The sequence below is a fragment of the Bos indicus genome, chromosome 1 (assembly GCF_029378745.1).
Source record: "Bos indicus isolate NIAB-ARS_2022 breed Sahiwal x Tharparkar chromosome 1, NIAB-ARS_B.indTharparkar_mat_pri_1.0, whole genome shotgun sequence".
Lineage (NCBI taxonomy): Eukaryota > Metazoa > Chordata > Mammalia > Artiodactyla > Bovidae > Bos > Bos indicus.
The window spans coordinates 152,447,582-152,462,320 of NC_091760.1; the positions used below are offsets into that span (position 1 = coordinate 152,447,582).

At 40.7% G+C, this 14,739-nt stretch overlaps 1 protein-coding gene across 1 annotated transcript in view; it reads right to left on the reverse strand.

Annotated features, from left to right (window-relative positions):
* The window catches only part of LOC109563465 (collagen alpha-4(VI) chain-like), a 139,425-nt gene that overhangs the window by 94,359 nt on the left and 30,327 nt on the right, over positions 1-14,739 (reverse strand). Inside the window, exons 5-9 of the mRNA XM_070797000.1 lie at positions 10,172-10,506; positions 9,108-9,186; positions 4,516-4,661; positions 4,276-4,368; positions 949-1,002 (exon numbers count right to left, since the gene is read on the reverse strand). Coding sequence (XP_070653101.1) covers positions 949-1,002; positions 4,276-4,368; positions 4,516-4,661; positions 9,108-9,186; positions 10,172-10,506 — 707 coding nt within the window. The remainder of the gene's footprint in view (positions 1-948; positions 1,003-4,275; positions 4,369-4,515; positions 4,662-9,107; positions 9,187-10,171; positions 10,507-14,739) is intronic.

Below are 14,739 nucleotides of genomic sequence, written 5' to 3' on the forward strand. Positions count from 1 at the left end.
CACAATTCACATTTCTGAATGTATTTCTAACATCTGAGACCATGCTTACCAAGACAAAATAAAAAGCAAAGTTGAGCAATTCTCCCACAAACGTAATCAAAGAAATAGATCCACTTACACAGGCCTCAGCATTTTTCTTTACTTTCTGCTTACTTTCCAAGTTCAAGCATTCTAAATGTTAGAATAATAAAGCGACATGCTATTCTAGGTGGAGCGATTAGAACATTAATACCTGTGTACGCCTGTAGTATGAAAAGTTTGGTCCTGAGACCCCTCAGGTCCCTAAGATCTTTTGAGAAAGGGTACTCACAAAGCTAAAACTGTTTTCCCAACTACACTAAAATATTATGCTTTCCTTTTTCACTCATGTTCTCTCCCAAGTATATAGCAGAGCTTTTAAGAAGTCCACAACCAATCGACATCACAACAGACTCGGTACAAAAGCAGTTACAGAGGCGCAGTTGCTGTCTCATAAGTTAGACATTAAAGACAGTTAAAACTACAAAAAACAACGCGGTCACTAAAGTATTTTATTTTGGAAAATATAGGGTTTTTTCATAAAGGAATGTGTCATTTCTGCAATGGGTTTATTTTTATTATTTTAAAATAAAATGAATAATTTTAAATTATTTCAGTCTTAACTTCTAATGTGGTAAACTCCAGTCCCCAAGCTGACAATTCTGTCCACAATACACATTGTTATCCATGGTCATCACATGTTAGCAAACTTTTCCTTACCCTAGCATGCATCCAGGGTTATATGCAAACCATCAGTGGTAACTATAACTCCATCACCTTTTTAGCCAGTCAGGACAGAACCTGAGTGATCTTTTTATAAGAATGGCTTTGGTTCTCTTTAATTTATTACTTAAGTGCAATTAAGTATGACTAATATTTGACCCCTTTTACCATATTCTTTTAAGGAGAAAAATAAAATTCAGTACTTACATGACTACCTTCTTCACCAGGATAACCAGGTAACCCATCAGAACCCCTCTCTCCCTGAGGAAAAAAGAAGTCAAAACAAATAACATGGACTTCAAATCCTGCATTTCTCAAATCTACATGAAATAAACATTGTTTCTGATAGACACCCTTGTCTCACTGAGTTGACATTTTATTGATAATCTACTAAATGTCAAGCATAATGCACAGAGACATATAGAAACAAATACTCTTGGCCTGTCTTAAAGTGAAACAGCTAGAACTGGACATGGAACAACAGACTGGTTCCAAATAGGGAGAGGAGCACGTCAAGGCTCTATATTGTCCCCCTGCTTGTTTAACTTATATGCAGAGTACATCATGAGAAACGCTGGGCTGGATGAAGCACAAGCTGGAATCAAGATTGCCGGGAGAATATCAATAACCTCAGATATGCAGATGACACCACCCTTTGAAAGTGAAAGAAGAGAGTGAAAAAGTTGGCTTAAAGCTCAACATTCAGAAAACTAAGATCATGGCATCTGGTCCCATCACTTCATGGCAAATAGATGGGGAAACAGTGGAAACAGTGTCAGATTTTATTTTTTGGGGCTCCAAAATCACTGCAGATGGTGACTGCAGCCATGAAATTAAAAGATGCTTGCTCCTTGGAAGAAAAGTTATGACCAACCTAGATGGCATATTTAAAAGCATAGACATTACTTTGCCAACAAAGGTCCATCTAGTCAAAGCTATAGTTTTTACAGTAGTCATGTATGGATGTGAGAGTTGGACTATAAAGAAAGCTGAGCGCTGAAGAACTGATGCTTTTGAACTGTGGTGTTGGAGAAGACTCTTGAGAGTCCCTTGGACTGCAAGGAGATCCAACCAGTCCATCCTAAAGGAGACCAGTCCTGGGTGTTCTTTGGAAGGACTGATGTTGAAGCTGAAACTCCAATACTTTGGCCACCTCATGCGAAGAACTGACTCATTGGAAAAGACCCTGATGCTGGGAAAGATTGAAGGTGGGAGGAGGAGGGGATGACGGAGGATGAAATAGTTGGATGGCATCAGTGACTCAGTGGACATAAGTTTGAGTAAGCTCTAGGAGTTTGTGTTGGACAGGGAAGCCTGGTGTGCAGCACTCCATGGGGTTGCAAAGAGTTGAACACGACTGAGCAACTAAACTGAACTGAACTGAAAGTGAAAACTTGAATACCTGCTTGTCTTTACAGCCTGGTACATCAACCTATTTTTGTTTTTCTAAAACACCTTTTCAAGCCATTCCATCATGAAAATCCAAGCCAAAATAGGTCCAAATTAAATGTTTGAGGGAAACTTTAAAGAGCTTTGAACTGGTTTTACAAAATGTCAATAAGATTTACAGGTGTTATAGCCTCTAAGGTTTAAAGTTTTAAGTTTAAAGGTATTTTTTTTCTGTGATTAGCATATTCTTTATTTTTTTAATTTTATTTTATTTAACTTTACAATATTGTATTGGTTTTGCCATATATCAAAATGAATCTGCCACAGGTTTAAAGGTATTGAACCATAAAGAAAGTGAACGCCAAAGAATTGATGCTTTTGAACTATGGTGTTGGAGAAGACTTTTTAGAGTCCCTTGGACTGCAAGGATATCAAACCAGTGAATCCTAAAGGAAATCAATCCTGAATATTCATTGGAAGAACTGATGCTGAAGCTGAAGCTCCAATACTTTGGCCACCTGATGTGAAGAGCTGACTCATTGGAAAAGACCCTGATGCTGGGAAAGATTGAAGGTGGGAGGAGAAGGGGACAACAGAGGATGAGATAGTTGGATGGCATCACTGATTCAATTGAATTTAATTGAATAAGCTCCAGGAGATGATGAAGGACAGGGAAGCCTGGCGTGCTGCAGTCCATGTGGCTGCAGAGTCGGACACGACTGGGCAACTGAACAACAGAGCACATATAACTTATGAGAAGTGGTTGTTTATTTCTGTATGTCAGCCCTTTAGTCTCTCTTTTATTTTTAGTCTTCTTAGATTTCTAAACACACAAACTATTTCCTCTCAAGGAAGTCTGGCTTACCATTTTATAGCCAGAGATGTTTATTAAGTCTAAAAGACAGTAAATAAAATATGAGAGCCAAAGCCTATTTATAATTAACAAAGATGAAAGTTACACTGCTGCTGCTGCTAAGTCGCTTCAGTTGTGTCCAACTCTGTGCGACCCCATAGACGGCAGCCCACCAGGCTCCCCCATCCCTGGGATTCTCCAGGCAAGAACACTGGAGTGGGCTGCCACCTCCTTCTCCAATGCGTGAACGTGAAAAGTGAAAGTGAAGATGCTCAGTCTTGTCCGACTCTTAGCGACCCCATGGACTGCAGCCTACCAGCTTCCTCCGTCTGTGGGATTTTCCAGGCAAGAGTACTGGAGTGGGGTGCCATTGCCTTCTCCGGAAAGTAATACATCCAAACACTAACAGACAGAGCAGAGAAATCAAGAATTCAGGACACTTCCATCTTTGGTCTCAAAAAGAGTTGTTAAAAAAATAATCAAGAGGTTCCCAAGCTTGATTTTCTGACCTTCCAGTCCTGTATTTAAGAATAATAAGAGGGAGGAAAAAAATCTAGTGCTAAGTTGTACACTGTTCAAAATTAAGATTGATCTAAGAAGTCAGTAAGAGCTCATTCCATCTCGTGGAAAACCACTTACGAAAAGAGAATGTAAAAACCTAAGGGTTTGATTCAACCTTCCATGCGAATTTGTGATTATCTACCCATCATGATGCTCTAGTCCTGTGAGAATGGAACCTTGTGCCCCGGGTATCTGAGGACCATTTCTAATGAGACAGTCTCCCTTAGAAGTAGTAAGCAGTAATTTTCCTATCACTTAACTACAGAATTAACAGAGAGAGGCAAATCAACCACCAGTAAACCAGTGACTGTATTTATCCTCAGAGCTTACTGGTATAAAATAGAATATTAGATCAGAGGGGAAGAGGCTTTGAATACTGCAAAGAAAACAGATACTGGACAAGTGACAATTTTGTGGACAAGTGAAAACTTCTGTGTGGTGGTAGAACCTGTGAAAGTGTCAAATAAATGTAAGGAGACAGCACCAGTATAGTGGATATGAGCCTTGGAGTCAAGCAGACACAGGGGTTGAAATCCTAAAATGCCTCTTTGTAACTGTGCAACTTCAGGAAAACAGTGTTCCCTCTCTGAGCCCCAATTTTATGCCTGTAAAAGAGGTCTGTTAAAAGGACAGAGTTAGAAAAGGTGTGTTAAAGACCTAACACAGGCCTCGAGTGTAATGGATACAAAGCCTCTCTCCCCTTCCCCCACACACACCCAGCAAGAACTCACCTTTCCCCCTGGGCTCCCACCATCACCTCTGTGCCCGGCCTCTCCAAAGCACTTTGCATACCTATTGCAGCATGTCCTTTCTACAATTGTGTCCTGAAAACAAAATCCATGTCACATAATGGGGTTTTTTTTTTTTTTTTTTTCCAATGCTGTATTAACCTATGGCACATTACACACTAAAGAAACAAAATTCCCTCGAGGTTTTAGGAAAGGATGGTGTTTAAAATAAGGAAAACTTACAAGTTGCTTCAGTAAGATGCTCGGAAGGCTGTGCAGTGTGATGCTCAGAGGTTGATTATACGCAAATCCTCTGCCAAATTCTAGCTCCTGGAGCTCCTCTAATTTATGGACGCCTTCCAGGCCAATAGTCAGGAGTCCAGAGAGTCCTTCAAAAGACCAACAGGTGGGCAATTTCCTTGCATGTCTTTCAAATAGTCTGACTTGTTTTGGCCCCAGATCCCCAGATCCCCATCATCATCCCATCCTTCCTATATCCTCATCTGTCTTTTTCTCAAACTGCTTTTCCTCAAATCAAAGCCAGCTCACAGCGTGCCTTCCTAAAGAACTGGTCTGATATCCCAGCAGCTAAAAGGTAAACAGTTAGGACTCTAGAACTAGAAAGGTTCACTCTAGAAAGGTGAACAGTTAGGAACCAGAAAGGACTCTCAGAGCCCTCGTGTAGCCCCTGTTTTTTGTTTCTGTCAACTTAAAAAATATTCGCAACCTAAAAGTTATGTTTTATTCAGTGGGAATTTTTAGAACTTCAAGCCCAGGAGATAGCATCTCAAGTAACCCGGAGAGAACTACTCCAAGCAGGCAAGGGGGGAATCAGGGTTATTTAGAAGTTTTGCAACAAAGGGCAGGTAGTCCTGTTGCAGGGAAGAGCCAATTCTGATTCCACTTTTAGGTCTGTTTCTTTTTCTTTAACCTTTGCTTCCTGTTGCTTTTGTTCACCAAAAAGATACTGTTTATACCTAAGGGCCTGCCTCAGGGAACTCTGCCCCTCTGAGATTTGAAGGTTGCACATGGTACTTAGCTTCTTCTATCCATGCAAGCACTAACTGGTCATCTGGATTTTTCCACAAAACAGAAAACATGTGGAAAAGAACACATTTTAAATTTGACTAAAAAGTACTATAGAATTTCAGAACAAATAATAGCATTAATATTTTAAACATCAAATTGATACACAGACCCACACACATGCCCATTAGCTTTTTGCTATTGTAAACAGGCTACTGTAAAATCTTATGGTTAAAAGTTGTATACATATTCTTAAGTATTCCTTAAAATGAATTCCCAGAAATGGAATTGCAGATCTAGCAGATAGGCAGAATTTGCAGTCCTTTGTTATATACTCCCAATTCCTTTCCAGAGAAGCTGTAGCATTTTACACTTCCAGTGGCAATCTATGCATTAAATTCAGTTGAAAGCAAGTTGTCACAGAAATATTCCATTTAAGGCAATACCTACTAAGATACCCATGACATTTTTCACATAACTAGAACAAATAATCCTAAATTTTATATGGAATGACAAAAGACCCTGATTTGTCAAAGCAATCTTGAGAAAAAAAGAACAAAGCTAAAAGTACTATGCTCCCTGATTTCAGACAATACTACCAAGTTGCAGTCATCGAAACAGATACATACTGGCACAAAAACAGACACATAGATCAGCAGAACAGAATAAAGACCCCAGAAATAATCCCACACGCTTACGGTCAATTAATCTATGGCAAGAGAAGAAAGAAAGAAAGAGAAGTTGCTCAGTCGTGTCCAACTCTTCCCTACCCCATGGACTGTAGCCTACCAGGCTTTTAATCCGTGGGATTTTCCAGGCAAGAGTACTAGAGTGGGTTCCCATTTCCTTCTCCAGGGGATCTTCCCAACCAAGGGATTGAACCCAGGTCTCCTGCATTGCAGACAGACGCTTTACCATCTGAGCCACCAGGGAAGCCTAGAGAGAGGCGGACTATCTAATGGAGAAAAGACAATTTCTTTAGTAAGTGGTACTGGTAAAACTGAACATGTAAAAGAACTAAATTTGAACATTTTCTCAAAATGTATATACATTAAAACTATACAAAAAACTCAAAATGGATAAAAGACCTAAATAGAGAATTAGAAACCATAAAATTCCTAAAAGAAAACAAGTAGAACACTCTTTGACGTAAATTGTTGTGTTATTTTTTGGGGGTCTCTCTCCTAAGGCAAAGGAAACAAAAGCAAAAATAAATAGGAGCTAACATGCTTTTGAAGTGTGGTGTTGGAAAAGACTCTTTGAGAGTCCCTTGGACTGCAAGGAGATCCAACCAGTCCATTCTGAAGGAGATCAGCCCTGGGTGTTCTTTGGAAGGAATGATGCTAAAGCTGAAACTCCAGTCCTTTGGCCACCTCATGCGAAGAGTTGACTCATTGGAAAAGACTCTGATGCTGGGAGGGATTGGGGGCAGGAGGAAAAGGGGACGACAGAGGATGAGATGGTTGGATGGCATCACCGACTCGATGGACGTGAGTTTGAGTGAACTCCCGGAGATGGTGATGGACAGGGAGGCCTGGCGTGCTGTGATTCATGGGGTCGCAAAGAGTTGGACACGACTGAGCGACTGAACTGAACTGAACTGAACAGCGAAAAAAGCCATCAACAAAATGAAAAAAAGAGCCTACAGAATTGGGAGAAGATATTTGCAAATGTTAGGACCAATAAAGAGTTAATATCCAAAATTTATAAACAGCTCATACAATTCAATATCAGAAAAGCAAACAACCCAGTTAAGAAATGGACAGAAGACCTGCATAGACTATTTTCCAAAACATAAGATGACCAACAGGCACATGAAAAGATATTCACATCGCTAATCATCAGAGAAACACATATCAAAACCACAACGAGGTATGACCTCACACCTGTCAGAATTGCTAGTATCAGAAAGTCTACAAACAACAAATGTTGTGAGGATGTGGGGAAAAGGGAATCCTCCTACACTGTTGGTGGGAATGAAAGTTGTTACAGCCACTGTGGAAAACAGTGTGGAGTTTCCTCAGAAAAACTTAAATAGAACTACCATATGATCTAGCAATTCTACATTTTGGTATATATCAAGAGAAAACAAAGACACTAATTCAAAGAGATAAATTCAACCCAATGTTCATGCTACTACTCACAATAGCCAAGATATGGAAGCAACCTACATATTCATGGATAGATAAATGGACAAATAAGATGTGGTTATACACAGCTGATGCTGGGAGGGATTGGGGTCAGGGGGAGAAGGGGATGACAGAGGATGAGATGGCTGGATGGCATCACTGACTCGATGGACGTGAGTCTGAGTGAACTCCAGGAGTTGGTGATGGACAGGGAGGCCTGGTGTGCTGCGATTAATGGGGTCACAAAGAGTCGGACACGACTGAGAGACTGAACTGAACTGATACACAGCTGACTCTTGAGTAACATGGGTTTGAACTGCATGGGTCCACCTACAATGCAAATTTTTTCAATACTTAAGTACTATAATACTACAATAATGTATAGCTATACATGTACTATAATAACGTATGGCTAGTTGAATCTGTGGATTCAACGGTGGATTAAATTGTGGATACAGCAGGCCAACCATAAAGTTATATATGGATTTTCAACTGCAGGGACATTTGGCACCCCTAACCTTCAGGTTGTTCAAGGGTGAACTCTATATATAAGGGTATATTACTCAGCCATAAAGAGTGAAATCTTGCCATTTGCAACAACATGGATGGACCTAGAGAGTATTGTACTTGGTGAAGTAAGTCAGACAGAAGACAAATACTTTATGTTATCAACTTATATGTAGAGCATAAAAAATAAAACATACAAGTGAATATAACAAAATAGAAACAGACTCATAGATACAGAGAACAAACTCGTTGTTACCAGTGGGGAGTGGAGTGCAGCAAGACAGGGGTAGCGGATTAAGAAATACAAACTCCCATGTATAAAATAAATAGGCTACAAGAATATATTGTACCGCACAGGGAATAAAGCCAATATTTTACAATAACTCTAAATGGATTGCAATCTACAAAAATATCGAATCACTGTGTTTGGCACCTGAAATAAATACGATAATGTAAACCAACTATATCTAGAGTATACGGATACATGTGTACTTTGGCCACCTGATGCAAAGAACCTATTCATTTGAAAAGACCCTGATGCTGGGAAAGATTGAAGGCAGGAGAAGGGGATGACAGAAGGTGAGATGGTTGGATGGCATCACCGACTCGATGGATTTGAGTCTGAGTAAACTCTGGGAGTTGGTGATGGACAGGGAGGCCTGGCGTGCTGTAGTCCATGGGGTGCAAAGAGTTGGACACGACCGAGCTACTGAACTGACTGACATGTACATGTATATTGTGCAGCAGCCCCTGGAGATGACTAAAGAGAAAGAGTCAGGGAGACAGCGGTAGGAAAGGCAGGAGAAGAAGTAAGGCCCAGGATGATTTTAGTTTAGGAAGAAAAGAGACATATGGCTCCCAGAGAGCCTAGAAGAACAGAGACCACCCACTCCACAAGAAGCAGGAGCTGCCCCTGTGACCCTCCAAAGCAGACGCCAGGCTGGTAATTGGTCGGTCCTGTCTCACTCAGAGCGACTCTTAGTAAGTACTGAGGATGTGGAGTCCAGGGTCTCTCAGCCCTGAATAGCCCCCAGTTCATATGAAGAGGGAGACTGCATGTCAGCTTCAAGGGCACTGAGGTCCCACGACCTGGGGTCAGCATCTGGAAATCTGCAAGACTGTGTCAGCCCTGTTGGGGGAACAAGGCCCCACAGGGCAACGTCCTGCACTTACCTTTGCTGCGGAGAAGCTCAGATACTTCCTTCAGTTTCTCTAAATCATCATCCAGTCCATCTGTAAACACTAGCAGGACCTGTTGTTTACAAGAGAGGAGGGAGTTGCAGAAGCAGGGAGAGAGAGAGGAGGAGGGGAGGGAATTGGGGAAAGGCAATAGAAAAGACAGATACTATGAACTGCATGTTTCTTCATTGGGTCTTCTGGTATACCCAGCCTTTCACCATGTTCCCTTTGGTTTTACCCATTCATCTATTTGTGACTTTATTACACATTCACTTATACTGCAATGTCCTCCCCTACATGCTCTCCAGCCCCCAGAAAAGAAGAATTTGAACCAGCTTAATGTATTGACTTAAAAATATATTCCAAAAACTTTTACAATATTCATCTTCATCAATGCAAAACTCCCCAAATTTTAACGCATTTTCTACAAATAAAACGTGCTACTTCTATCCATAGAAAATTAACTTAAAAAGTGAATTCCATTTTTCAAGAAATAAACCCACTGGATACAGGATACAGGATTGAAAGAAAAATTCAATGTAACTTTCAAAGTTAGTGGATGTAATTTGCTAGTACATGTTATATGAGACCTTTTTGCTTCTGTGACTCGTGTAGGTGCACAGTTCTGGGGACCCAGGAAGGGAAGTTTAACTGCTAGGAAGCTTTTAACTGTCACTAAAGGTGGTTCAAGGGGATGGTTAGAAAAATAATGAGCCTTACTGTACATGAGAATGAGTGACCATGGGAACTAGTATCTTTCAAGACGTCTGGAATAAATTTGTGCCATGAAGGAATCTGGAATCACTAGCTGTGGACAACCTGAGGGCAGGGACTTTATCTTTGTATTCCTATCGGCATTCAGCAGAGCCTCCAGGGTTTGGTAAATATTAGCTGATTGAATGAAAAACATCTCTTTTTGGTCTTTACTGAGTAAGAGAACAGAGCTCCTCTGGATAAGCTCTCCAGTGAAGAACGATTTAGTTGGCCTCGGTCACAAAAGTGTTATCCCTCCAACCCTGCCTAATGGCTCCAAAGCAGATTTTCTTAGCATTTTTTACCTTCACATTGGCAGAAGACATACGGATAGCACTCTCTCCCAGGGACTGCAAAAAATGTACATCCATATGGTTGCTCCTGGCAACCTGGTGAATCAAGAACTTCTGAATGGTCTCATCACTGTACTTTTCAAATCCTGAGTCAAAGGTGAGCTGGCCCTTTGAGCTGGGAACCAGGTAGCGGAGCATCACGTTGGTCTGGCCTGTAACGTCACAGCTAATATTGGGAAGCACAGCCAGCTCCTGCATCAGCTCTTGCAATAATCCTCGAAGCCTCTGCTGAACTTGCCTCGTGGGAGTGGAGAGATCAATTCCTACAGACAAATCTACACTGCATCCTTTGAAGGTAGAGGAGAAGGAAATCCAATTAGTCACCTATGACTGCACAACCCACCCCAGAAGATTATCAACCAATCTGGTCCTGCAAGGAGAATCTCCAACCAACCCATAGAATTATAAGTGAAATAATGGTGTGATGAAAGAAATGTGGTGTGAGATATAGGGAAATCTTTCTGGCTTACACGTGAGTTAACTTGAATTTTATCCAACTAAAATAGCCTGTTTGTAGCCAACAAACAGACATTGTACATCAGCTTCAATAATTAGAGAAAAGGAACCAAAAGTAAAGAACATCCATGTGAAAAATAAAGATTAAATGCCTCTCTTCCTGGAATGCCAAAGCTTATTCTCCTTTGATGATAAGACACCCTTCCCAAGTGCCAAGGCCATGCTGATTTGCTGTGTACTTGCTGGACTGTTCCTTTTTTTCTGAAACTTAGAAGAAATATAACCCTGACTTGTTTAATGTTCTTTGTTCTGACAGAATATAAAACTATACTGAAAACTATTTCTCTGGAGAAGTTTCTCAGAGTAATCTAGGAAGTGGGCTTCCAGGTTAGTCCTCAGTTTGGCTCAAAGGAAAAACAAGAAAACAAAACAGAAAAGATTTCTATTCTTATTATTGATTATTTTCATTGACAAATTTTTGTTGTTTACTTTGGGGGATGGCTTGTTACCCAGCAAAAACTAACTGATACATACATACTGTTTCATATAAGACCTGTTTCAAAAGAACCTCTGCACATCCTATTCCTTCCACCTGAGGTATCCTTCCCCATTCCCATCATTCTAATCTGGTTAATTCATACATATCCTTCAAGTTGAAGTTCAAAAGCCCCCTCCCTAAAGCATCTGTGATTCATGACCCCAGGCCCTCGAGTTGAGCTATTAAATGCCCCTGTATATCCACTATTAGTTTACAAGACCTTCTCTCTCTCTGAACAAACATTCCCTCATGGTAGAGACTATGTCTTCTTACTTTCCCAGTGTGTAACACAGAGGCTTATTAAATGTTCCCCAAATGAATGAAGACAAAATATAAAACAGCCTTGAGTCTCTTTCAGCACAAGCTGTACTATTCCCTTCTGCCCTGGAAGTTTCATTCATCACCCATGCAGATACCTTGTTTCAGAGAAGCATATTAGAAAAGATCAAGACTGATTATCACTCTCAATTTTATGTTTGTCCTACCTGAAAATATTTAAGCCCTCCTAGAAGGGTGTAGCTAGAATTGGAAGGCCCACTGATCTTTCAGGCTACACCTCAGTTGAGTTCAGTCACTCAGTCACGTCTGACTCTTTGCGAACCCATGGACTGCAGCATGCCAGGCCTCCCTGTCCATCACCAACTCCCAGAGTTTACTCAAACTCATGTCCACTGAGTCAGTGATCCCATCCAACCATCTCATCTTCTTTCGTCCCATTTTCCTCCTGCCCTCAATCTTTCCCAAGATCAGGGTCTTTTCAAATGAGTCAGTTCTTCACATCAGGTAGCCAAAGTATTGGAGTTTCAGCTTTAGAGCAGTCCTTCCAATGAATATTCAGGAACGATTTCTTTTAGGATGGACTGGTTGGATCTCCTTGCAGTCCAAGGGGCTCTAAAGAGTCTTCTCCAACACCACAGTTCAAAAGCATTAGCTCTTTGGCACTCAGCTTTCTTTATAGTCCAACTCTCACATCCTACATGACTACTGGAAAAACCACAGCTTTGGCTACACCTACCCATTCATAATAAGACCATCTACAAAATTTCACTAAGGAGGAAAAGTTAATGGTTACAAACGCATTTGGATTAGAATTTGGGTACAAACTTAAAAATGTAACTTCTCAACCACAAAAGGACTGCTACTTATTAACTATTTCTTGACAACAAGCATGACATTGGATTGTCAAAGCCAGACAGGACATGAAGACATTCTCTCTTTAGATCAGCATGAACTGCAGTATTTGGCCCAGAATCAGAAAACAAAACTGCAAATTAGGGGAGAAGGAAGTTCCAAGGGAAATAAATAAACATTGGACCCTTCACCGGTTAACATAGACATCAACAGTGGCTTAAGTTTCTCAGGGACCTGGGACCCAGGGCTGACTCATGAGTTTCAATCCCCTAAATGCCACATTCTGTGCGAGCTGTCCAGATGTCTTTCTGGAATTGAAAAGACAGAATGTGCCTTACTCCCATCCTTCCATATAAAACATCTTGGCTTTGTTTTGATTTTTAAGTCTCTAATTGAAGTTTGCCATAAAGAGTTTTCACAGATGTAAATCCCATTTCTATATCAGATCTGAATTCAGAAAAAAAAAAAAAGAATTTCTGAGTATGGTATATTATTCTGACATTTCTAATTTACATTTTCCCCAGAAGCATTTTCAGTGGGCTTTACCCTGTGACGCAGGGAGCACTTTCTTTCCCTGTTAACAAAGAGGGTTGACTCTCACCAGAGAACCTCTAAAGTTTGTCTGATTCAGCTTTATAATTCTAGAATCAGTTAGGTTTAGCCATTATTAAAGTACCAGCTAACACAGAACTGGAGATAACTACAAATCCTAATTTATTAAATGGCTCAAAATGACCTGAGAAGACAAGCTGGAATCCTGTACCTCTGCTCTTCTCCAGGATAATCACAGACAATAAAAATGAAACAGAACAAACAACAGCAAAAATAAATAGGACTTTGGTTCCTGAAGAACTGGACTGTTTAAGGACATTCCATAATCCATGCTCATTTTAAAAAGATAATTCTATACATGTACTCTTTTCAATTGATTTCTTTTCAACATTTACTTATTTGGCAAGGCCAGGTCTCAGTTGTGGCTTGAGAACTCTTAGCTGTGGGATATGGGATCTACTTCCTGACCAGGGATCAAACCCTGGATCCCCTACACTGGGAGTATGGAGTCTTAACCACAGACCACCAGGGAAGTCCCTCAGTTTATTTCTGAATTTACCAAAGGCACTGCAAAGTAGTGGTATTCTTGAGATTTGTTGTTGATCAGTTGCTAAGTCACATCAGACTCTGCAACTCCATGGACTATTAGCATGCCACTTTGATCAGTTGCTAAGTCACATCAGACTCTGCAACTCCATGGACTATTAGCATGCCACTTTGATCAGTTGCTAAGTCACATCAGACTCTGCAACTCCATGGACTATTAGCATGCCACTTTGATCAGTTGCTAAGTTATGTCAGACTCTGCAACTCCATGGACTATTAGCATGCCACTTTGATCAGTTGCTAAGTTATGTCAGACTCTGCAATTCCATGGACTGTAGCATGCCACAGAGAAGGCAATGGCAACCCACTCCAGTGTTCTTGCCTGGAGAATCCCAGGGATGGGGGAGCCTGGTGGGCTGCCATCTATGGGGTCGTGCAGAGTCAGACACGGCTGAAGAGACTTAGCAGCAGCAGCAGCAACAGCAGCATAGAATGCCAGACTCCCCTGTCCTTTACTGTCTCCCAGAGTTTGCTGACTCATGTCCATTGAGTCAGTGATGTTATCTAACCATCTCATCCTCTGTCATCCCCTTCTCCTTGGCCTTCCATCTTTCCCAGCATCAGGGTCTTTTCTAATGAGTCAGCTGTTCACATCAGATGGCCAAAGTACTGGAGCTTCAGCTTCAGCATCAGTCCTTCCAATGAATATTCAGGGTTGATTTCCTTTAGGATTCTTGAGATAGTAGAATCAAAAATACTCATTTAATACTCTAAAAAATTGGCTCTGGCTTTGACACCAAACTGCTGGGAAGTTCAAACTCTGACACCATTATTTCCCATCTGTGCTTCATAACCTCTCTCTTATTTTTCTCACCTGGAAATTGAGTATCATAAAGAGAGGGCAACAGGTAAGAAGGCTAGGGCTCCCCAACTGGAGGAAATAATCTGTAAGTGGCAGACTTTTTTTTTCTCTTTCTCTATACAAAATTAAAAGGAGGTTTCTTTTAAATTCTATGTTGTCATAGAATGGTTCTGCCTGAACTTAACTTTCCTCAGACCTTGAGCCAACCAAAGTGTTTTTCTTATGGAAATGTTTTTCTTAAGCTATGTTAATGAATTATGTATTTGCCTTGGAATCTGCCTTTCTTCAAATCTGTTCCACCTAAGACTCAAACCTTGAACCAATAACGGCTCAACAGACCAGTACCTCTTACTCATGGGAATGTTCTCTTAAGCGATGTTAATGAAACTATGCATTTGCTTGGAAATCTGCCTTTCTTTAAGATTCATGTCAATT